We start from the raw sequence: 23,261 nt of genomic DNA on the forward strand, positions 1-23,261 counted from the left end.
CCCGATTGATGAAAATGAAAGTAGGATACAAGTCCATGTTACTGTAACATTGAACCAAATGTAAATAATTATAGGTAAAGTATGTTGGAAAATTAATATATATACTGACTTAATTAAACCTTGTTAATGTCAAACGATTTACATACATACTGTGATACAATATTTCATTTGTTTAAAAAAAAATATCAGTATTTTCAGGGACTTATCTTCTAGCTAAAGTTTATGACTGTTAAAGCTTTGAATTATATACCATAGTGATACAGCAGCATATAGCTGCTCTGACTTACCCCCAATCTAGTCACCACCCTACCTCCATCAATTTACATCCTGAAAATTGATAACTAAATTGTCTCTGATAATAATAGCTAAATATAAAAATTCACCGGTGGCAGTGTGTTTTATCAAAGACATTTTACCTGTTCATCATCTTTGTTAGGGTCTGTGTCCAGGGTTTAATATGATGTATAGCATATGTTGGGTACAGGTAAAAATATTTTATTTTTGTCAACATTTGCGCAAATGCTCTACAGGTTGTAGCTGCAGAATTGTAGCTCTCTCTGAAAAAATATACTGAAAGACCAGAGAGCTACAGTGCCTCCCATTAAAAAGTGCTCTGTTTCTCGCTTTATTTCTCTATGTTTTTTAAACTGCCATCTCAATATATTACTGTTCGTAACATATTTTATATTCTTGTACTTTTTCCACAATAAAACACTCTGTGTATTAACAATTGTTACTTAGCCCTACTGGCCCTGTATTTCAGGCAATCAAAAATATCCAACCAAAAAATAGAAGAGATTTAATTACCTTATTTAGTAATCATTTGGAATGATTTTACATATATGCCCTTGTATTATCACTGTTTGTTTTACCCTCTGTCAACCTACATGACCTAATTAAATAATATTTTAATTTTAGCTCAACTTAGCCAAAGGCTTAACTTAGTTTTCTCTGATCAAAACATAGGTAATCAGAGCTTACAGAGCTCACCTCAACAAATGTTGTCTTTAAATAAGGCAAAGTCACACAATTAACCAACAAAAAATGTATATCTCAAAATGCAACATTTATGCAATTTTGATCTGATATTTTGGAATAGACCTATGTAAAAACTTCAAACTAGTTCTTCATCTTGAAAACATAATTAAAATCCAGCATTTGAAGCAAGTCTGGGAGTTTTCATCCCTTGATGCATCATTTGTGCAACTTTGTTTTATATAAGCCTTATTTTCTTGGTAATAGACCTGCACCCACAACTTTTACCAGGTCCATTATCTGGAAAATGTATGTCAAATTCAGCATCTGAAGCAAGTTCATTAGGGTGCATCCTAAGATGTATCATCCATGCAAGTTTGCTCAACATAGGGCTCATACTTACTTGGAAATGAAACCTGTATAAAAAAACTAACCTGTTCACTCAACCAGAAAATGTAGGTCAGATTCAGCATCCAAAGCAAGTCTGGTAGTATGCATCCTTAGATGTATCATCCATGCAAGTTTGGTCATTATAGTGCTCATAGTTACTTGGAAACGAGACCTGCACCAAAAACATTAACATGTTCACTCAACATGCTCAAGCGGAAAATGTAAGTCAGATTCAGCATCTGAAGCAAGCCTGGTAGTGTGCATCCTTAGATGTATCATCCATGCAAGTTTGGTCAACATAGGGCTTATAGTTACTCAGAAATGAGACCTACACCAAAAACTGCACCAAAAAATGTTAACCTGCACCAAAAATGTTAACTTGGTCATTCCTTCGCTGAAATTGCAGCATCTGAAACTTTGACTGGTACAATGAAACACACTAGAAACATCTTCCATGCATCTATAATCAATATAGGACATAGAAGTACTTAAAAAGAAAACTGCTCCAAAAAACTTAACCTTAACCTGGGACAGCGACACCGAGGGTATTACATAAGCTCCCCCCAACTTCATTGAGGTGAGCTAAAAAGTGTTCAGTGCATGCATACATGCCAACTTTTGAAAATTTTCTTGGGGGAGATTGCGCGTAACGACATTTTTAAAAGTTCCTAATTCGCGGCGTTTTGTCGTGAAATAACTTTTTGTAATGTTTTTTCTACTTTGTCAATCTACTACCTTAATTATATGTATAATATATTATTACTACTTCAAAAAGTGTTTTCTCCTCTATTAACTTAAAGAAAAGCACAAATACAAATCATTTAAAATAAAAAAAAAAAGAAAAGACAATTCTATTCAAAATTATTTAATATGTTAACATTAAGATAAATATACCCTCTGTCTTGAAGAATGTGATACACAGAGTTAACATATTAGTACATAAAATATGGATGTTAAACTTTACAAATAAGCTGAACTGTTCATTGTGTGTTGGTAAATTACAAAGTTTATAAGGCTACTGTTATACAAAGTATTGTTAATTTTTTTTTCTTAATCAGAGGGAATATTAAGTCACTTTAACTTTTCTATCAGTCTGCAAAAGGCATGGTCTTTTCCTTTCTTTTTTATTTTGATCACTCTTGGCAGTCCTAATAGTTTTCACTTGCAGGCACATTTTTTCAATGTTGGATTTTGGCAGTGTATTTTCCATGAAGTAGATTATAATTTAATGAGGAATGCAGTATTCCAAAACTTGAACACATTTTGTAAATGGTTTAAACGAATATTGTCAAAGTTTGCTGCAATGTGTGAACTCTCACAAGTTTGTCAGTTTGTATCCAGTGTCGTGTGTATTTCTAAAATTTCCACATCTGGCATAATTATCTCGGTTACAATACACTGTTAATGAGGTTCAGGAGCAATAAAAACCTCTGTAATGACTGGTAGCACAGTTGACACCTTGTTGATTACCTGTTATCAGCGGCAATAAACAGATATCCTACCGATACACATTGCAGCCATGTTTTCTGTACACGGAAATACTGTATTACTCAAAGCGAATCGGTAAAAATTCCGGATTTTCGAAATATCGGTAGAAATGGGAGAAAAAAAATTTATCGGTAGACAAGCGGTAGACAGGGTTAAAAATCGGTAGACTCCCGAAAAAATCGGGAAAGTTGGCATGTATGTGCATGTATATTGTGTGTCTTGTATTAGGTGTTGTCTGTAAACATTTTTGAAATTCTCTTTTTCAACTTCTCCAGAACTACTCTGGCATTATCAACCAAACTTTCCAGAAAGATTCTCAAGAGAAATCAAGTTTGTTCACAGGAAGTGCCCCCCCACCCCTCTTTTAAGGAAAGACAGAAGTAATTAAGGATTGGTTAATATTGAGTGGTATGTATCTTTTAAAATTTCTTTTCAAAAACCATTAAGCCAGTTCTAAAAGTTGAACCATAGGTTAAATCTTCCTATTACTTAAAGTGATTCCGTTTTGATCAAATCATGACCCTCATGGTGGGGGAGGGCCACAATTGGAAATCAGATTACATGTATATTTAGAAATGATATAGGAAAAATCTCTAGAAATGTACTTTTCAAGAATTGGAAAGCTATGTATAGAATCATCATCAGCCATTCAGGTAATGAAGATTGAAGTTTGTTCAAGTTATGACCTCCTGATGTAAAAAGGGGCCATAATATGGGATCTAAGTTTTACATATGAATGAATATGCTGATCAAAAACAGAAGTGGCAGAGTTGCAGGTACTTGAGTGAGCATTGTGGCCCATGGTTTAATTTTAAATAACATCATCTTCTAGCTACTTTATAAAGATTGTTCATGAATAAAATCATGATGTATTTATACAAATTGTAGTATTGAAGTTTTCTGATCTTTTTTTTAAATACAAACTATGCATTGCAATAATAAGAGAAATATTGTTAGTAGGTTAAATGATTTAAGTTTATAGATATCAACAACTTATTATGAAAATGTAAATTTCATTATAATTTTTAATCTCTATAGGATACAAAAAATACTTTGCTCCTATCCATGAATATCTATCAGGTTTGTTATACCCATAGAATTTTACAAGGAATTAGAACTTTTCTTGGGATGCCAAAAAAAACTTGGCTTTATCCACATTTGTATAAATTAAATGAGTTTTACTGTAAAGGTTTGTGTATTTCAAGGGGAAGAACTCTTAAACCTTTGTGCAGACACGTTCAAGTCTTTATTTTAGCTGAATACACATGTGAATACACACGTACTTGTCCATTCATGCTTTAATGTACTGTTCTTAAACTTTAAATATATGGAATATAGAAGATAATTTGCTTGAAGTACACTTAGGAATTTTATTACACAGCTACAAAAATTTTGCAGCTTTGTCAGTATAAGAGCACTATTGATTCAATGAATATTTTATTTGGCTGCAAGAATTCTATATCCCAGAAAATGCAAGCAATATCACAAATGTAGCTGGAAATTTTTACAGCATTGTCAATACAATGGTATCTTGAGTGAAATATATTTCATTTGGCTGAACTTTGAAAATATAGGTGATATTCAACAATATTAAAAAATACAACTGTGTGTTGATTCAGAACTGTTTGCTCAGATATATTTGTTTAAGTATTATCAAAGTTTGGCAAATGCAGATTTTTTTTTTGAAAATTTTGATAGTAATTCTTCATTGGCATGGTCTTATCATTGTGTAATTTGTTATACAATGTCAATAAAGGACCTGCACTTGAGTCTGCTGATTATGGCCTTGTATAGAGCTCTATACTCTGTTACAAGCAGGGGTAGCCAGGGACTGTTTAATTGATCAGAGAACAGCACCGCTAGAATCACAATCTACCTATTTACAATAATCTGGCAGTTTGTCAAGTGAAAACGTATTGTCTGAGTGTAAGTATTTAATTTTTGTGTTGTTTTGACTTTCTGAAAAGGCATTAGGTTTCTTCAATTCAGTGCCTTTACAAAGAATTTAAATGATATTTTAATAAAATATTTAGGTAAGTTATTGGTTTTCTCCTTAATTTTCACATTAACAATTTTTTATTGATCAGATTTCAAGGTTATAAAAATCTAAGCTAATTCATGCATGGTGCAGACTTCCCCTTGCTTTGACTTGATTTCTGCATCTCAGTTTACCTATGTATAGTTTCTTGTTTTTATTTGTAATAGACATTGATTGAACAAGTTATAAATAAAGCTTTGAAAACTACTGGGCCATTAACACCTGATTGTTATGAATTAAAATGTTTTAAATTAATACCATTATTAGGCCATACAGACATTTAAAGCACAAACCAGCAGATAAACAGTGAAGAGCTCAGGGATTGGACCGAGTTAATGCTCTCTGAACCACCATAAGGATCAGCCATGCCTCTAATGGTTGAAGGCAAACACATGGGGGTGCCCCCCAAGTCCCTGGATGAGTTCCTGGAGCGCTACCCTCACTACAAGGTCAGTGACAATGCTGCTGGATTTGTGTGTTCTCTCTGAATGTTTACTAAGGAGGTGACTTGCAGATTTGATAATAGACACCCTTTAAAGCATTAAGGAAATTTGTTTATATACTTGTATGATCTATTAATTATTAGAAGTCCTAAAACAATTCACATGGGCCAGCGTGTAATATATTTTAGGGAAATCTTACTAAACCAAAAAATAATAATTTGAGCATCTTTTATATGATAAAATGAGTGCACTAGACTCTTGAAATATTTTTCATTCAAATATTCTACTTGACATTACATTTTCTCCTAGAAATAATAATACAATTAAATTGTGGAATCATAATTTGTTGGGGGTCATTATTCATGGGCACACAAAATGTTTCTTGTTTGTGAGGATGCAGTTTTGTGAGTTACATGTTTATATTGTAGTTTCAATATGTTTTTAAAATAAACATTAATGAATAAATCCCCTTCATAATTGATGATTCCATAGTGTGTGCATAAATAGAAGGGATCCCATGTGTGGTTCACCATAAGATTACTTATAAAAGCCTGAACCAGTTGTGTACATTGTATCAATGCTGTTTACAAAGTTAAAGTGTTATTTAACATTATCATAGCAATTTAAATCTGACCAGGTTACGAAGATTACAGATGATATTGGGACTTTTTAGTCTTTTCTCAGGAATTATGGAGGCCTTTTTATCTTTAGTGGCTATACATACCTTCATTGGGCAAGTTCTGATAAATTTCATTCCATGTTGACCATAAAATAATCCTTTTAACTTCTTTAGTGGTTTAGTTGTAAGGGAGGTGCCATTATTCTAATCTCAATCTATAGCTTTTCATGCTCATGTTTGTGGGTAAATGTGACGATGATCCCTATCAATTGCTTTGATTGAAGCCGTGGTTCACAACAATAGTATTCATGGTGAGAATTGTGAAGTTCTACAGCATTCAAGTGTTTATCAACAAATGTGAATGTCAAATGATTTTGTTGATCTGTCAACACTTAAATTAAAAGATTCAAAATAGATATGGTAAAGATTTGAAATTTTGGACTTTGATTTTTCACAAATTATTTTAGGAAAATTTGCCACTTCACTGACTTAAGAAAATGACTGTTAACCCCTTTAAAATGTTGAAATGTGAATTTACAGAACTTTGCTTGAGCCAATTGAAATTGGAAAAATCCTCTAAAAATGTGATAGAATAAAAATAACCCTGCATATAAAGTGAACCAAGAAATCCATGAAATTCTTTAAACCCATAGCTACCTCCTACAGTTTTTGTTACAAGGAGACTACATTCACTTGAGGACTTAAATTTTCTATATTAGGAGAAACAGTGATTAATAAATATTAGAATTTTCTATGAAAAATCATTCAAAATGCCATTCCTCTTTATATACGAAAGCATTGGCAAAGAGAGATAACTTGAAGATGTTCCCATTGTAAACTGAATGCTGCTCTCATTAAAATTGAGATGAATTAACCTCTGTCTGCAAATGAAGTTTGTTTTGAAGTTAAGTCAATTTGGAATGCTATGAACACTCTGAAATGTGGATTTAAATATAAATTTTTTAAATTTATTTTTGTTTAATAGTTATGATTTCATTGAATTCTAATAACAAGAAATAGATTAAAGAAGATTTTTTGATTTACTTTTTTCACTTTATGTTAATTCAAGAATATTATTAATTTTTAGGATTTGTTAAACCATTTATCATTAATACTGGAAAAGTTCTTATTGTAACTTTAGAAGAAAATGATGAGAGGGGTACAATTAATCCCTTGGGATTAATTATCTAGCCTGCTGCAGAAAATTTAGTAGGCTTTTCTTTATCTGTCACTTTAAGATTAATGAAAACCTTGTTTGAAGCCTTCATGATATTTGCATTCATTGAAGGCTGGCATTTCATATAACACAAGCTTCATAATTGTTTAAATATACATTCAATTTTAAGTTGTTCTTTACTGCCTAATGTAAATACAAGGATATTAGGTTTTTGAATATGAAAATGAAGTTGCTGTTGCTTATTCTTCATACATACCAAATATAATTATAGAGTTCAGCAATTTTTTTCAAAACACAGCTATGTACTGATTTTTAATTTTGTTAGTTACTGTTTCCTGGATACAGAGTATATGAAAATGAATGCTTGCTTACTTATACCAATATAACTATAGAGTTCAGCAATTTTTTTCAAAACACAGCTATGGTTTAAACAGTAGCTTGCTGGAGAGCAGCATGTCCACACTGAATTGTATTGATACGGAAGCATCTTAATTTTAATAGTGTAGATTCAGCTTTCTTTCAAGGCATGGCATCAGGTACTATGTTGGGACCACAATTGGGAACAATATTTTGTAAAGAAAAATGTTGAAATTCAGAAGAATTAACATGTTCCATGTATGTAAATTAATATTAATTTATTGAAATAGATGTACACAAGTTTTATTTGAAAATTGCTAAAAAAAGTTTTTTTTTTATACATATTAATCTGTGTCAGAATACATTAATGATGAGATTGATAACACATGTGAGTAATTATCTGATCTCATCAAAATTTTGATCATTTGGCTTATATTCTTGTAGAGATAAAATTCAGTTTTTCAGTCAAATACTTCTTCAGTTTTGCACTCAAATTGAAACATCTACGTGGGTTGTCCCATAAAATCGTGGACAAAGCGCTTCTCTCAAAAAGTAATGAATTTTTCAGTAAACATAAGTGTATCATAATGTTTTTGATTATATATATATTTTCACGGTAAAAATAACAAGGTTATATTAGAGACTATGCAAGTATTAAATCGTAATAAAAGTTTTAAATACACATTCCTTAATCAAATTTTGATCCCGAGCATTCGAAATTGGAAAGTGGTAAACACAATACACGAAAAATGGACGTTTATACGGCGCACCGGAGAACAGTTCAGTTAGATTAGGATGTTGTAATGACACATTAAGAGACTTTAAATGAATACAGAAGAAAGAAAATATGTAAAATATCACCAAATCTTTGAAATAAAAATGAAATAGAAGTTTTCCTGGCGAGTTTTTCAGACTCAAATAGCAAAAGCCGCTGTCATTGTCGACCGTTTGAGATTCTTTGTTAATTGAATGACTCATAAATTGAGATCGCAGTGTGCCACATTAGTTCCTTAAATGGTTATATACGTAGTATTTAAGTGGGGTTTATCAAACTTTACATTTAACAAACATGAAACGCGACGCTGTTTTAGACACCTTGACTTTAAATAGAAACAATACATAACATAAAATCTCATAATTTGTTAATTTATGCATATATCTATTTGAAATTTGCTATGTATATTCATTAAATATGTACATAAGGTTAGTGAAAATTTCACAACAATTTTCACACTAGACAACTTGTCCACGATTTTACCGGTCAACCCTCGTAAATTATAAGTATTAGTATAAAATAGGGTACTTAATATGACTTAATCAGTTTCTAGTTCATATTTGGATATTTTCATCAAGGAATACCTTTTCAATTAGCATCTTTGAGTGAAATTGGCAAATAATTAGGAAAAACCTGATTCAAGTTTTGGACGTAGGGTTGATATCTTAATCATGCTCTGTATTTTTTCTGGACAGAAAAGAACAATATTGTCCAAAGGTACATGTATTACATGTTAATGTCATTTGTTCACCATGTTCAAATGACAACTTTAAGGAACAAGATTTGTTCCTCTCTGGAATATGGGCATGTTATTCTAAGTTAGCGTGAATAAATTACAATGTATTTTTATCCCCTTGCAACAGATTTGGACGGGATATAGTAATACAATTGTGTGTGTTTGTCTGTGGGTGCTGAGGGGATGCTCTGCTTTGAAGTGTCCTATTTCAAATTATTTACCACTCCCTTTTGGCTATAAGTTAATTAGATTTAACATATGAATTTGAGGGAAACTGATGGATAAGATTGCTTAAAGCTTTCTGTGTAACATAGCTGTTCTTATTTTTCTACAGGAAACTTCTAAGAATCTCTTGGAACAGAAATGTCGATCCATCGTTCCCATAGGACTTCTGTATGTAGGACAGAGAGAGATGGCCGCCACCACACCAGATGATGGTAGGTGTCCAAATCCATTAACTTCCAGCTACTCTAAGTGTCTTCAACAAGTTTATAAACCAGAGGAGAGAATTTGATCCACTTATGACAGTATTCAATTTATGACTCTTCTGTATAATTTGTATCCATCAAACTTAAGTTTCACTAAGTTATATGCATACAAAACTAAGCAGCCATGACTAGCATTATATGGTTATTACTTTACAAACATGTTCCTTAGTAGACCTCATAAAAATAGAAAATGTCACATAACACTTTACAGCTTAGTGATAAAAAAGATAAAACAATGGATAGCAACATTAACAGATTTCATATGTACATAAATATGAGTCAGTGGTTGTTTATAATCATGTAGAAGAAATGAAATGATGTTGCATCTTATATAAACAGCTTTCATTTATTTGCCATATTGTGTCTGACAAAATAATTTTCTATAAATCTCTGACTTGTCATTTGTAATAAGGTGTATATCTATTTGAATATTTCTTTAGAGATGATACAGATGATGGGTACTGAGGATGCCACGACTTGTCACATCGCGATTCTACGCCATACAGGTGATGTTAAAACCTATAACTTGTCACATTGCAATTCTATGGCATACAGGAACGTGTAAAACATATAACTTGTTACATCGCTGCATGTATTCTAGGACATACAGAAAAAAAAAACATAAATTGTCATATTGCTATACTCCAGCATACTGGTATAAAAAAAAACCACTTGTCACATCGCTATCATGGTTTTATATATTCTTTTGTGAGGATTTTATTTCATGATTGAAGACATATAGAGTATTTATATATATTAATTTTTATAATTTTGAGGTGAACATGAATTTTTGGTTCTATCACAACACAGGATCAGGGGCTGTGTGTTTGTGTCACTTTGATTCCTGTGGAATTGAGACGGGATGTAAGAAAATGTTGGGACTGGTGAAAGAATTATCAAAGGATAAGTTACCAGGCAGGTGAGTGTTCTTCTGTCTCAGATAGAGGCATTTTATTTATTGTCATATAATAAAGTTCCTCAGTGGCTGCTCTTCAAACAAAGAGAGATAACTTCCATAGATCTGATAATGACTTACATTTAGGTGGAGACATGTGAAAGATACATTATTACAATTTTTATTGATATATTTATACCTTTGCTCTAAAGAAGTTGAACTGTTTTACCCTTGTGTGTCTGTGTGTGTCTCTGTCTGTACCAAATTTCTGTTGCAGTTTTTACAGTAATTATACACACATCGCAGATGCTAGAAATTTTAGGACATTCTTTGCTTTGGGGTTCCATATGATGGATCATTTTTGTACAAATTCTTTGTGAATGTCCTGTTTATAAACATGACGTCTTTCTGTACCATTGTATTCATATGAGATCATATATTCACATCAGAGCAGGGGTATTACTAGTGAGCCTAGGCTCAAAGATTTTTATACATTCTGTTACAACAAACATTTCATCTTGAACAGCATACATGACATTCTTTACCACCAGTATGGGTATGTTTTATGCCTTTATGGGTATGTTCTATGGCTATGTTTTAATGTTTACAGTGATGGACGGTAAGTTATCAATGATTTTTATCTCCAATAGAAGTGGCTTTTTTTTTTTCATTCAGTCCAGGTACTCGGCCTTAAGCTCTTATGGGTTTCTTACTAATAGTGTTTTTCTTCAATTTAGATTATTTTGTCGAAAGCCTTAAAATTTTAATAAAATTTAAGTGAAAGCTGAATAAATCTAGAGATATACTGAACATTGCGTACCTGCTGGTCTGCCCCCCTTTCCATCCCCTTACTTGGCTTTATCCTGGTGATGTGGTCTGTGATCTGTTAATAACTACATGCCCTATTCCCTCCTCTCATGTGGCATCTTTCTGTCACAATTGAAAAGTTTTAATTTTAGCTTTCCTTATTCTTGAGAGCACTTGAACCTCTGGTTTTGTTGGGTTTCTTTATCAATTATAAAAAAAGCTTTTATATAATAACATGTCTAGTTTTGGGGGTCTGTAAAAGTTGATGAGATTAAATATGCTTAAATACTGAGTGCATTTACTGTGAAATCACTAATTTTCGTTGGGGTGTAACTTTCAAGGTATGGTGAGACCAACAAATTTATGACTACCACAAAATGTAAAATTTCTTATGCATCAATACTAAACATTTTCCAACCATGAAATTAAATCCCCACAAACCAATAATTTTGTGATTTTACAGTATGCAAAATTTACCATGTCCTTCAACTATTAATTATGTTCACAGGATGTAGTCAAATTTATTTTTGAAAATGAAAATTAAAATTTATATTTAAAAAAAGATTGATCATGAACAGCAGGTAGTACAAAGTTAAATTTATCTGAAAGTAATTTTGGGGGAGGGGAAAAAAGTTTTTTTTTAAAATTATTTGTGAAATTTCAGGCAAAAATAGAACTGTAAACATATGAATAACTGTACCCTTCTTGAGCAACAAGCCTATTACTTGTAAAATTAATCCTTGTAAGCATTCATTATTATGGACATAGACTTTTGAATGGCCAGAAGAGAGAATATCAACATACTCAGGTGATCATTGTGGCCCAGGGGCATCACATTCCAACCAAGGACAATTAGTTGCAGTATTTATTTGTTTTTAATAAGCTAGAAATGTTTTGCTTGAGGGTATTGAGACATCATAGCTTATAGAGCTTACAGATTAATATACTTTGATGTCAGTTGTAAAGGCAGAGAACTTGCTGGGATACAGAGCTGTTTTTGTTTTTATTGAACTTCATAATGACGTAATATTTTAATAGGGAATGTCTCTCTAGCATACTTAGATAACCCACAGAACTATTAATGCCTACCTTTATCGACACTGCCTCAGCTGCACATGCGATAACCCTCATTAATTTGACGTATATATTTTCTCAGGATAGAGCTCCACCTGGCGGGAGGGTTCCGCGACGATAAGGGCATGTCAGAGGAGCTGTCAATCAAACTACTGAGTGAGTCTTCTATTTCATTACTGCTGGTAGAATATAAAACTTCCTGCGTACACTTCTAAACACTTATTTATTTTCTTAAAACTAGTAAGAATTTCAGTGAATTTTAGATTATGTCTTTCAAAAAGGACGAAATGTAAATCTCTTAAGCACCTAATTGTTTTATTTTCATTTCAAACAAAGAATATATGTTCACTAAGAAGTAACTTTTTGTATTATTTTCAGCTGCTTTTAATAATCTACCTGAGGAAATCCATTTACAGACCGCCTGTATAACAGGTAAATTCAGGGTACATGTATGACTCATCTGAGTACACTCTGAGTCCTGTAGAGAATCCTGGTTATTTATGTACTACTACTAATCATCTGAGTACACTCTGAGTACTGTAGAGAATCCTGGTTATTTATGTACTATTACTAATCATCTGAGTACACTCTGAGTCCTGTAGAGAATCCTGGTTAGTTATGTACTATTACTAATCATCTGAGTACACTCTGAGTACTGTAGAGAATCCTGGTTAGTTATGTACTATTACTAATCATCTGAGTACACTCTGAGTACTGTAGAGAATCCTGGTTATTTATGTACTATTACTAATCATCTGAGTACACTCTGAGTACTGTAGAGAATCCTGGTTAGTTATGTACTATTACTAACCATCTGAGTACACTCTGAGTACTGTGGAGAATCCTGGTTATTTATGTACTATTACTAATCATCTGAGTACACTCTGAGTACTGTAGAGAATCCTGGTTATTTATGTACTATTACTAATCATCTGAGTACACTCTGAGTCCTGTAGAGAATCCTGGTTATTTATGTACTATTACTAATCATCTGAGTACACTCAGAGTCCTGTAGAGAATCCTGGTTATTTGTGTACTATTACTAATCATCTGAGTACACTCTGAGTACTGTAGAGAATCCTGGTTATTTGTATACTATTACTAATCATCTGAGTACACTCTGAGTCCTGTAGAGAATCCTGGTTATTTGTGTACTATTACTAATCATCTGAGTACACTCTGAGTCCTGTAGAGAATCCTGGTTATTTATGTACTATTACTAATCATCTGAGTACACTCTGAGTACTGTAGAGAATCCTGGTTATTTATGTACTATTACTAATCATCTGAGTACACTCTGAGTCCTGTAGAGAATCCTGGTTATTTATGTACTATTACTAATCATCTGAGTACACTCTGAGTCCTGTAGAGAATCCTGGTTAGTTATGTACTATTACTAATCACCTGAGTACACTCTGAGTACTGTAGAGAATCCTGGTTAGTTATGTACTATTACTAATCACCTGAGTACACTCTGAGTACTGTAGAGAATCCTGGTTAGTTATGTACTATTACTAATCACCTGAGTACACTCTGAGTACTGTAGAGAATCCTGGTTAGTTATGTACTATTACTAATCACCTGAGTACACTCTGAGTACTGTAGAGAATCCTGGTTAGTTATGTACTATTACTAATCACCTGAGTACACTCTGAGTACTGTAGAGAATCCTGGTTAGTTATGTACTATTACTAATCACCTGAGTACACTCTGAGTACTGTAGAGAATCCTGGTTAGTTATGTACTATTACTAATCACCTGAGTACACTCTGAGTACTGTAGAGAATCCTGGTTAGTTATGTACTATTACTAATCACCTGAGTACACTCTGAGTACTGTAGAGAATCCTGGTTATTTATGTACTATTACTAATCATCTGAGTACACTCTGAGTACTGTAGAGAATCCTGGTTATTTATGTACTATTACTAATCATCTGAGTACACTCTGAGTACTGTAGAGAATCCTGGTTATTTATGTACTATTACTAATCATCTGAGTACACTCTGAGTCCTGTAGAGAATCCTGGTTAGTTATGTACTATTACTAATCACCTGAGTACACTCTGAGTACTGTGGAGAATCCTGGTTATTTATGTACTATTACTAATCACCTGAGTACACTCTGAGTACTGTAGAGAATCCTGGTTATTTATGTACTATTACTAATCATCTGAGTACACTCTGAGTACTGTAGAGAATCCTGGTTAGTTATGTACTATTACTAATCATCTGAGTACACTCAGAATCATTTATATTTCTTTATTTCAGGACCAAAATTGTGTATTTGTATTCTCGGTCAATATGGACAATATGGATATTTTTTTGGTGAATAACAAACTATATTTAACACCAAAAGAGTCCATTTTTGTATTTCTATCTAATTGATAATCTTGGAATACTTCCAAAAATTTTTTTTTCTGTTTTTTATTTTCAACTGTAAACGATGATTTAATGGCTGCAAACACTTAATCCATTGACACAAGAGTGGAGGGGGTAAAAAGGATGTTTACAACCATTAGATCAGCATTTATGGCTGCAAATAACAAATGAGAAGATCTAGTTATATATTTCCACTCCATTACAATTAATGCATGTTTAATTATTACATCAATTTTTTTTTTTTTGCTTTTTTGTTATAAAAAGTATGCCAGGAAATGTTTATAGATGTGTTTTGTATAATTCTATTTTTAGGTCACACATTAGTTTTTACTCTCACTGATGCTTATCTGATGTATAAACATACATGTACTGATAAAATATTAATTTATTTTCCAGATATAAATAATACAAAGAAGAACTCAGTTAACTTCCCTGTTATCTATGGTTTAGGTTAGTGCTTTTTTACAATGAAATAACATTTTAAAGAACTACAGTTTAAATTGCTTTACACTTTGTTAAACTGAAATGGTGATAAGAAGCTCCTTATCATATGCATAAAAGATCAATTATACAATCACTTAATAAATATGAGAGTTTCAAGAAAGATATTTTTTAAGAATTTGTGTAGGTAAGAATTATTAATTTGCTTCATTTTTGGGGTTTTATTCAGTGATACACCTTAACAGTGGAGAAATCCAGAAAGCTACATTTTTAGATCGGGGTCCGGATCAACCAATCAGATCAGCTCGTCATTTCACAGGAAGTGAAGAGGTCAGCACAGTTTTGAAAAAAGAGCTTTACAACATGCAATTTTTAAAGAGTAATAAATGATAATTATGAAATTATAAGATAAAGAAATTCTGAACTTGAATGTATTGAATTTGAAAGAAAAGAACATTGTTTCATAATTTGTATATTACAGATTATCAACATTTATGACCACAAAAAGGGCCTCCTGTCCATTGGTCCATTTAACTACAGTACTATGGACGAGATAGACCTTCTGTGTCGACTCCCAGATCAGTTCATTAGAGAGGTGTGTATTTTCCTAGATCTTTGAAAATGTATAGATCACAATACATTTACTTTTCTAAATCACATCTCCGCTACTTGATATGTTTGAACCACACTTTTATTACTTGAGCAGATCTGATCACAATGCATGTATTAGAATTGTTTAAATATTTTTTTGTTTAATTAGAAATGTTTAAATCTTTTTTGATTATTACTGCATGATGTAAAACTGTTTCAAGCACCCCTTTGCTTTCTGAACTGGTCCACATTTTGCTATTATCTGAACGATTCTACACCTTTGCTACCTAAACCATTCCACACTATTACTTTTGTTTTACACTTTTGCTATCTAAAATTCTAAATAATTTCACACTTTGCTTTCTAAACTGTACGTTTTTTCTATCTTAATCATTCAATACGTTTGCTTTCTGAATTGTTTTGCAATTTAAATTGCTCCAAACTTTTACTTTCTGAACTGTTCTACACTTTTACTTTCTAAACTGTTCTACACTTGCTTTCTAAACTGTTCTACACTTTTACTTTCTAAACTGTTCTACACTTTTACTTTCTGAACTGTTCTACACTTTTGCTTTCTGAACTGTTGTACACTTTTGCTTTCTGAACTGTTTTACACTTTTGCTTTCTGAACTGTTCTACACTTTTACTTTCTGAACTGTTTTACACTTTTGCTTTCTGAACTGTTCTACACTTTTGCTTTCTGAACTGTTCTACACTTTTGCTAACTGAACTGTTCTACACTTTTGCTTTCTGAAATGTTTTACACTTTTGCTACCTAAATCTGAGTTACTTTAACCCCCAAATTCATTCCATACTTCTGCTTTCTGAATAGCTGTACACTATTGCTTTCTGAACTGTTCTACACTTTTGCTATCTAAATCATTCCACACTATTGCTTTCTGAATTACTGTACACTTTTGCTTTCTGAACTGGTTTACGCTTTTGCTATTTTAAATTGTTCCACATTTTTGCTATCTGAACAGTTCCATAGTTTTGCTATCTAAATCATTTTACACTTTTGCTATCTTAATCAATTCACACTTTTCTACAGGGCGGTCCATTTTTGTTCCACATTATATCATACATTGTATTGTCATTCTGACTTACAGAAAGAGAAATACTTTGATTTTTGAAATGTTTACAATGGAATTATTGAAAATTTGAGTGAAATTGAAAAATTTATTACCACGCAAACAATTTTGAAAAGTCCGTTTAAAAACTATTACAGCACATTTTGGGATTTGTGTAAAGTTTCCCCCATCCCTCGTCATTTGCGTGCCGCAGTGGTTGAAGCGTCTACTGTAAAGTCGCGGAGTAAGGAGTTGATCCTTACGTCGCAGGTTCGAATCCACTGCGAGGATCTCAGACCAGCCCTTTGGATTAGGCAGTATAAACCGGGGTTTTATCCACAGTAGGTGCTGGCACGAAAAAGACTCCTCACTGCTCAATGGTCCTTAGTGCCGAGTATAGGACAAAATTTGTAGCCCTCCACCTGCAAGCGGTTGCATCTCCTTATGAGTGAAAAATTTTTGAGAGGGACTTTAAAGACGTACAACACACTGGGGGAGATAACTCTTACGATTTCAATTGAACGTTTGACATGACGTCAAATTTAACGTCAAAAATAAAGCGTCAAAATAACGAGTAAAACGATCCCGATGTATTTCGATCATTAAAGAAAAATGGGATATGGGGCTTGGCTGTGAAAATGCGTACCATACTCAATCAATAAGTATTTTTTAATTAACCCGATTAAACTCCGTAAAAAGCAAGTAATAGACATAAAATACCATCCCTTAATGTTTATTTCATTTCATTCCATATACAATAAATTGTAAACTTGATCAAAGCGCAACATTTTTTCTATTCTGAAAATTTTATTTTACATTGCCGAAATTCTCATTATGTACAATTGGCTATAATATAACATTCCGATTAATTAATGGTCTTCATTACAATTTGTGCATTTACGATATAGATATTGTTTTTCTTCTTTAATTAAATAAAACAACAATAAACAAACAAAAAACTTTTTACAATGTAAAATCGATATTGTTCTCAAACCCTTACTGATCAAAGAGGAACAACTCTGAAAAAGTAGGAGATGTTTATTTTCCTCCCTTTATTCACGGTTTTCCACAGAAATACATTTACAGCAAGACCTGATAAATCCGAAAATTGAATACTATAGACCTCATATACACAATGTAAGTATAGAATTGAAAAGAATTGTTCACTAGTACTGAAATTATCTGAATTTATGAATATCCTATTGCAGCAAATCGTTTGACTTTCAGTCACTGCCAACAATGCAATGTCGGTTCGCATTTCCTCGAATCAAAACAAAACGTAGCCTATAAGATTTTAAAAAATATCAATGTGCGATTTGATATAAATTGAAATAGATGAAGAGTTTAATGTTTGATATTTTGAAGTTAATGTGAACGAATACGGAATTTTCATTTTAACTTTAGAAGCAACGACATTGAAAGAATGCGTACAAGATCATGAGGGGTGTACATCTATGCAAATGTCGATGTATCCCCACGGCCACATATTGTCTCGTTTGAAATTAAAATGACATGAAAGAAACTACAATTATTCCATTTATATCACAGTAGAATTGAACATACACCATTATTTTTATAAATAAAATTAACGAAATAAAATTAAAAATCAACATATTCAAGTTCAACATAACTTGACACGTTTAGGTTTCATATGATATGGAATGCATAACGCGTACATATATGGACTTAAAACTAAAATCCTTCAGTAATTTTTTCCTGATACATATAAAAACAGTAGTCAATATTTATTCTGCATTCATTAATTTAAAAACTAATGCATACCTCCGGGATTCAAATAACGAAATACTAGTATATTTGCACTGTAAACCACGCTTCGTCAAACGCTAACATTGGTCTGCGACGCAAAAAAGGAAGGGGTGGGGTGGTAGGGGTATTCAAAAATTGCCTATAAATCTACATTTAAATAGGCTTTACATATAAAAACTTTTAAATTTGTAAGTTAATATATTTTTGAAGCAAAAGCAATATTTCAATTTGATTTTTTTTAAATGTGTATTTGTAGATTCAAGTAAAGTGATTACCACGCTGAAAGACGGGAACGTGATTTATTGAGAAAGGGGGAGGGGGTAATTTTCCGCTATTAAATCAAAACTGGTCGTACAAAAATTATACAAAAAATTATGAAGATTATTTTTACTACCAGCTACCTAAAGAAAGTTTTTTACGAAAATTAAACGACAGGTTTTTTCACAAAAAAATTTTGAATTTGAAAAATACACAATTTTCAAGGCTTAGATAATTCATAATTTTTCAGTTTAAGGTCTTTAAAAATTGTTTTGATGATGTGTATATAAAAAAGATGACTATGTTTTTGTGTTAAATGGTTAAAGGAATAAGTCAATGAAATTTGACATTTATATCTAACCTGGCTTTTTTGAAAACCAAGGTTTAAGTAGTTCATTGATTAAAAATTTTCTCTCCTTGTAAACAACTAAAGGGGGGTATCTTTTGGAAGTTCCTGTCCAAAAACCGCTCTTACGATTTTGTCCAAAATGTGCATACATGCAGTAGATATAGCCATGTACTAAATATACAAAAAATAACTAAAATTAAACAAGAGGAACTTTTGGGGGTAGGTGTGTTGTACATCCTTAAATGCAAAAAGTAATTCCCATGGCAAAAGCTTTATTATTGCAGAATTTTCCTCTTTAAAAATTTCTTTATTTCTGTATAACAGTATTATAAGAGTCCCCTTTTTCAATGAAGGTAGATATATAAAAAGTTGTACATAAAAACTAATGTTTATGTGGTACTATGAAACCCGTATAGGGCACCATAATTTATTACCACACATCGCCTTTTTGCGCGATGACACGATGACTTTGCGAAGTTTCCGCTTTGATAATACCGGGATGTGCGAAAGGGTGATGATGATGACGCCACGACGCGATAATACAGTAAGTATTGGATTTTGGAGCGATTACAAATTTTGCTTCATCGCCCTTGTTTCATTACAATCGTGTTGTCGACATGCATCGTATCAATGCGTCGTGTTCTATTGTTTCATCGTCAACGCCTGAAGATCATGGCATTATCGACACAAACTTCGACGACTCGCTTGCTTCATCGTCAACGCATGAAGATCATGGCATTATCGACACAAACTTCGACGACTCGCTGATGCGATATTTTAACTATGTGACCTTATAGGGATTCATTAAGGAAGAGTTGTTTAAGGAATCACTGTCTAGCTAGGAGAGTATGCCAGGGCATCAACAATAGTGGGAAACATGGGATAATTTGCATAACGGGCGAATCCCGTTATGCTAAAATTATCCCATGTTTCCCACTATTGTTGATGTCCCTGGCATACTTCCATGCCAATCTCAATAGTCCTCGCCCATTGACGTCAAACACCTAGGCAGCCGCACGAGATTTACATGCATATTTGGCCTCCTTAGCGTCAGACACAGTGACAGATGCGCACCAGATTTGCATGCATTTTAGGCCTCCTTAGCTCCTGACCTATCGACCTGCCTAATTTACATTCCGGCAGAATTATCAAGAGATAAACTCCGACAACTTTCAATGAGTTATCGCAGAGAAAAAAATTAGAAATAGAAATAGGAACTAAAGCATGACAGATGAACAGAATCTCACCGATCGAATTTTTCACTGATAGAAATACTCAAAAAACAATATTACATACTTTTGATTGGAACAAAAATATTACATGTACATGTAATAGCATTTATTTTCAAATCACTCAACTGTTCGAAAATCGGACCTGCAAGGTAAAGAGTAGATAAAGGGTGTCAGCTATTTATTTATAAATTCTACAAGGAATTAACAGTGGGATAAATTCCCATCAACTTGGGAACATTTCAAAATTACACGAAGGATAAAACCTGACGAATTCTGCATGGCAGACCACCAACTAAGACCTTTAGTTACCTTTCATCACAGCACTTACTCTGTGATGAAAAGGAATTGTTAAATACAAGAGCGCCAGAGACAGAAAGCAGTTCTCAACTGTCCCTTATTTAAAACGGTCTTAGAAATCATAAAGAAATGCATTTTGCTACACATTTGAATTGAGAAAAATTTTTGGCATTACACTAGATCTCTCGCAAGTTTCACTCTTCTTTTTGAGTCAACCCTCATATTTTTTATGAAAGTCAGATTAATTCACTTTTGATCTCAATCGCACATTTCCACTAAAAAATTCCATTTTGTTTGAGGTCAAAACATGAATTCGTCTTCTTAGTTTTTTAGGTCACCTGAGTAACTCAGGTGACCTATTGCTATCCGTTTTCGTCCGTCGTCGTGTGTCGTGTGTCGTGCGTCGTGCGTCGTGTGTTAACATTTGAACATTTTCAGCTTCTTCTCTGAAACCACTGAACCAATTTCAACCAAATTTGGTATACAGCATCTATGGGTGAAGAGGAAGATAAATTGTGAATTTCATGGTCCCTGCCCCCCTGGGGCCTGAGGGGTTGGGCCAAAACCGCTAAAATTGTTGCAATCTTTAAAAATCTTCTTCTTTACTCCTGGACATCAAGCAGGCAAACTGTTGGCATGAATGTATTGAGCATTGAATCCTTTACCAAAATTTTGAAATTCATGGCCCCAGGGTCAGGGGTTCTATCGGGGCTATATAGATTATATAGTGAAAATGCATGTTTTCTTTGAAAATCTTCTTCTCTGCTCCTGGGTATTAAGTAAACTAACTAAGTACATAGTTATGATGAGCAAGAGTGCCTCTTCCAGAATTGTGAATTTTGTGGACACACTGGTGTTAGAACGGGGCACTATTGGTTATATAGTGAAAATGCATTTATTCTTTGAAAATCTTCTCCTCTGATTCTGGGTATTAAATAAACTAACTAAGTACATAGTGATGAGCAAGAGTGCCTCTTCCAAAATTGTGAATTTTGTGGCCCCAGGGTCAGGGGTTCTGGTGTTAGGGCAGGGCTATATAGATTATATAGTGAAAATGCATGGTTTCTTTGAAAATCTTCTTCTCTGCTCCTGGGTATTAAGTAAACTAACTAAGTACATAGTTATGATGAGCAAGAGTGCCTCTTCCAAAATTGTGAATTTTGTGGCCCCACACAGGGTGGGGCACTATTGGTTATATAGTGAAAATGCATTTATTCAAAATCCTCTCCTCTGATTCTGTGTATTAAATAAACTAACTAAGTACATAGTTATGATGAGCAAGAGTGCCTGTTCCAAAATTGTGAATTTTGTGGCCCCAGGGTTATGGGTTCTGGTGTTAGGGCGGGGCACTATTGGTTATATAGTGAAAATGCATTTATTCTTTGAAAATCTTCTCCTCTGATTCTGGGTATTAAATAAACTAACTAAGTACATAGTTATGATGAGCAAGAGTGCCTCTTCCAAAATTGTGAATTTTGTGGCCCCAGGATCAGGGGTTCTGGTGTTAGGGCGGGGCATTGATCATATAGTGAAAATGTGAAAATCTTCTTCTTTGCTCCTGGGTTTTATGCCAATGATCTAAGAATATATATTTATGATGAAGAAAGGTGCATCTAGCAAAATGGTTAAATGCTCCCCCTTCCTGGGTTGGGGGGTGGGGTGGTGGTACATAGTCTGAAAATAAAATTAATGCTTTGAAATCTGCTCTTAGGTATTAATCAACCATTTTATGATAAAATTTGCAAAATTTTGAAATATGTGGCCCCAAGATCAGGGGTTCCTTTGGGATGATGTGCACAACTAGTTATAAAGCAGAAGTGCATTTTCTCTCTGTTACTCTGATCTACCTTTTGGTATTAAGTAAATAGAGTAAGCATGCTAAGTCTATAATTATGATAAGCAATGGTGCCTCTTTCAATATTGTGAATTGCGAATTTCATGGCCTCTGGTTTAAAACAGGAACCAAATTTAATAATTTGAAAGTTGTTGCACAATACTCAGGTGACCTATAAGGCCCGTGGGCCTCTTGTTGACTCATATACCAGTTGCTACTTCGAAGTAAGACCTGTAAGTAATTTATTTGTTACAAGGTAATACACTATTTTTTCCAGCACCTCTCCACGTCCCCTGAGCAGGAACCACCCCACTTTGAGGACGCCGTCCGGGCAGCTTTGGTTCAGATCCGGGACCACCCGGAACCGCTTAAAACAGTGTTCAAAGATGGCCGACCGCGCCAGTACAAACTGGAATCCAACGGGTCCTGGACCAACCGAAACGTGTGAAATATTGAACGCTTAACTGACTAAACTGTGATACATGATTATTTTTGTACATGAATCAAGCTATTTATTAGTTGTTAGTACCGATTTCCATTTGTTTATTTATTTAGGAATCACTTCCTGTTTTGTTGTCGGTTTGGTTAGCACTTTGTTGGACTGGAAAATTCGACTTAGATGTCGTTTTCTGGATACACTTTAGTTTACACTTGCCATTTTTCTATTGTAGGAAAAAAACGATGTCACATATGTAATTTCATGTATGTGATAAAAATAAAGAAATTTGAACTGTAGACTGTGTATCAGTATTTGTACAGAGCTCGTGTAAAGATTTCACT

The 23,261-nt window shown here is 33.3% G+C and overlaps 1 protein-coding gene across 5 annotated transcripts; it reads left to right on the plus strand.

The window, feature by feature from the left end:
* The first annotated feature begins 54 nt into the window (after positions 1–54).
* LOC134229730 (protein N-terminal asparagine amidohydrolase-like) lies at positions 55–23,216 on the plus strand. Of its 5 annotated transcripts, none has more exons than XM_062711510.1 (12): positions 3,136–3,265; positions 4,672–4,779; positions 5,159–5,340; positions 9,333–9,435; positions 9,927–9,992; positions 10,297–10,405; positions 12,345–12,418; positions 12,641–12,694; positions 15,039–15,092; positions 15,313–15,413; positions 15,565–15,678; positions 22,759–23,216. In XM_062711510.1, the coding sequence occupies exons 3-12, from the start codon at positions 5,257–5,259 to the stop codon at positions 22,927–22,929; spliced, it is 930 nt and encodes a 309-aa protein (XP_062567494.1). In that variant the 5' UTR covers positions 3,136–3,265; positions 4,672–4,779; positions 5,159–5,256; the 3' UTR covers positions 22,930–23,216. The 5 variants fall into 5 exon arrangements, with proteins under 5 accessions (XP_062567498.1, XP_062567494.1, XP_062567495.1 ...); XM_062711511.1 differs by having other exon boundaries at positions 3,136–3,258; positions 4,669–4,779; XM_062711514.1 differs by lacking the exons at positions 3,136–3,265; positions 4,672–4,779 and adding an exon at positions 55–74.
* Positions 23,217–23,261: the final 45 nt, after the last annotated feature.

Source organism: Saccostrea cucullata, unplaced genomic scaffold (assembly GCF_032062105.1).
Source record: "Saccostrea cucullata isolate Sc308-1 unplaced genomic scaffold, CSIRO_AGI_Scuc_v1 ctg30, whole genome shotgun sequence".
In the NCBI taxonomy this organism is placed as follows: Eukaryota; Metazoa; Mollusca; class Bivalvia; order Ostreida; family Ostreidae; genus Saccostrea; species Saccostrea cuccullata.

What these genes read in the sequence shown, in the direction of transcription:
- LOC134229730 (XM_062711514.1), top strand. Translation starts at nt 5,257, where the DNA reads ATGCCTCTAATGGTTGAAGGCAAACACATGGGGGTGCCCCCCAAGTCC. An exon ending in AGCGCTACCCTCACTACAAG is followed by an intron (nt 5,341 to 9,332) that starts GTCAGTGACAAT and finishes ATTTTTCTACAG; the next exon opens with GAAACTTCTAAGAATCTCTT. An exon ending in CCCTGTTATCTATGGTTTAG is followed by an intron (nt 15,093 to 15,312) that starts GTTAGTGCTTTT and finishes GGTTTTATTCAG; the next exon opens with TGATACACCTTAACAGTGGA.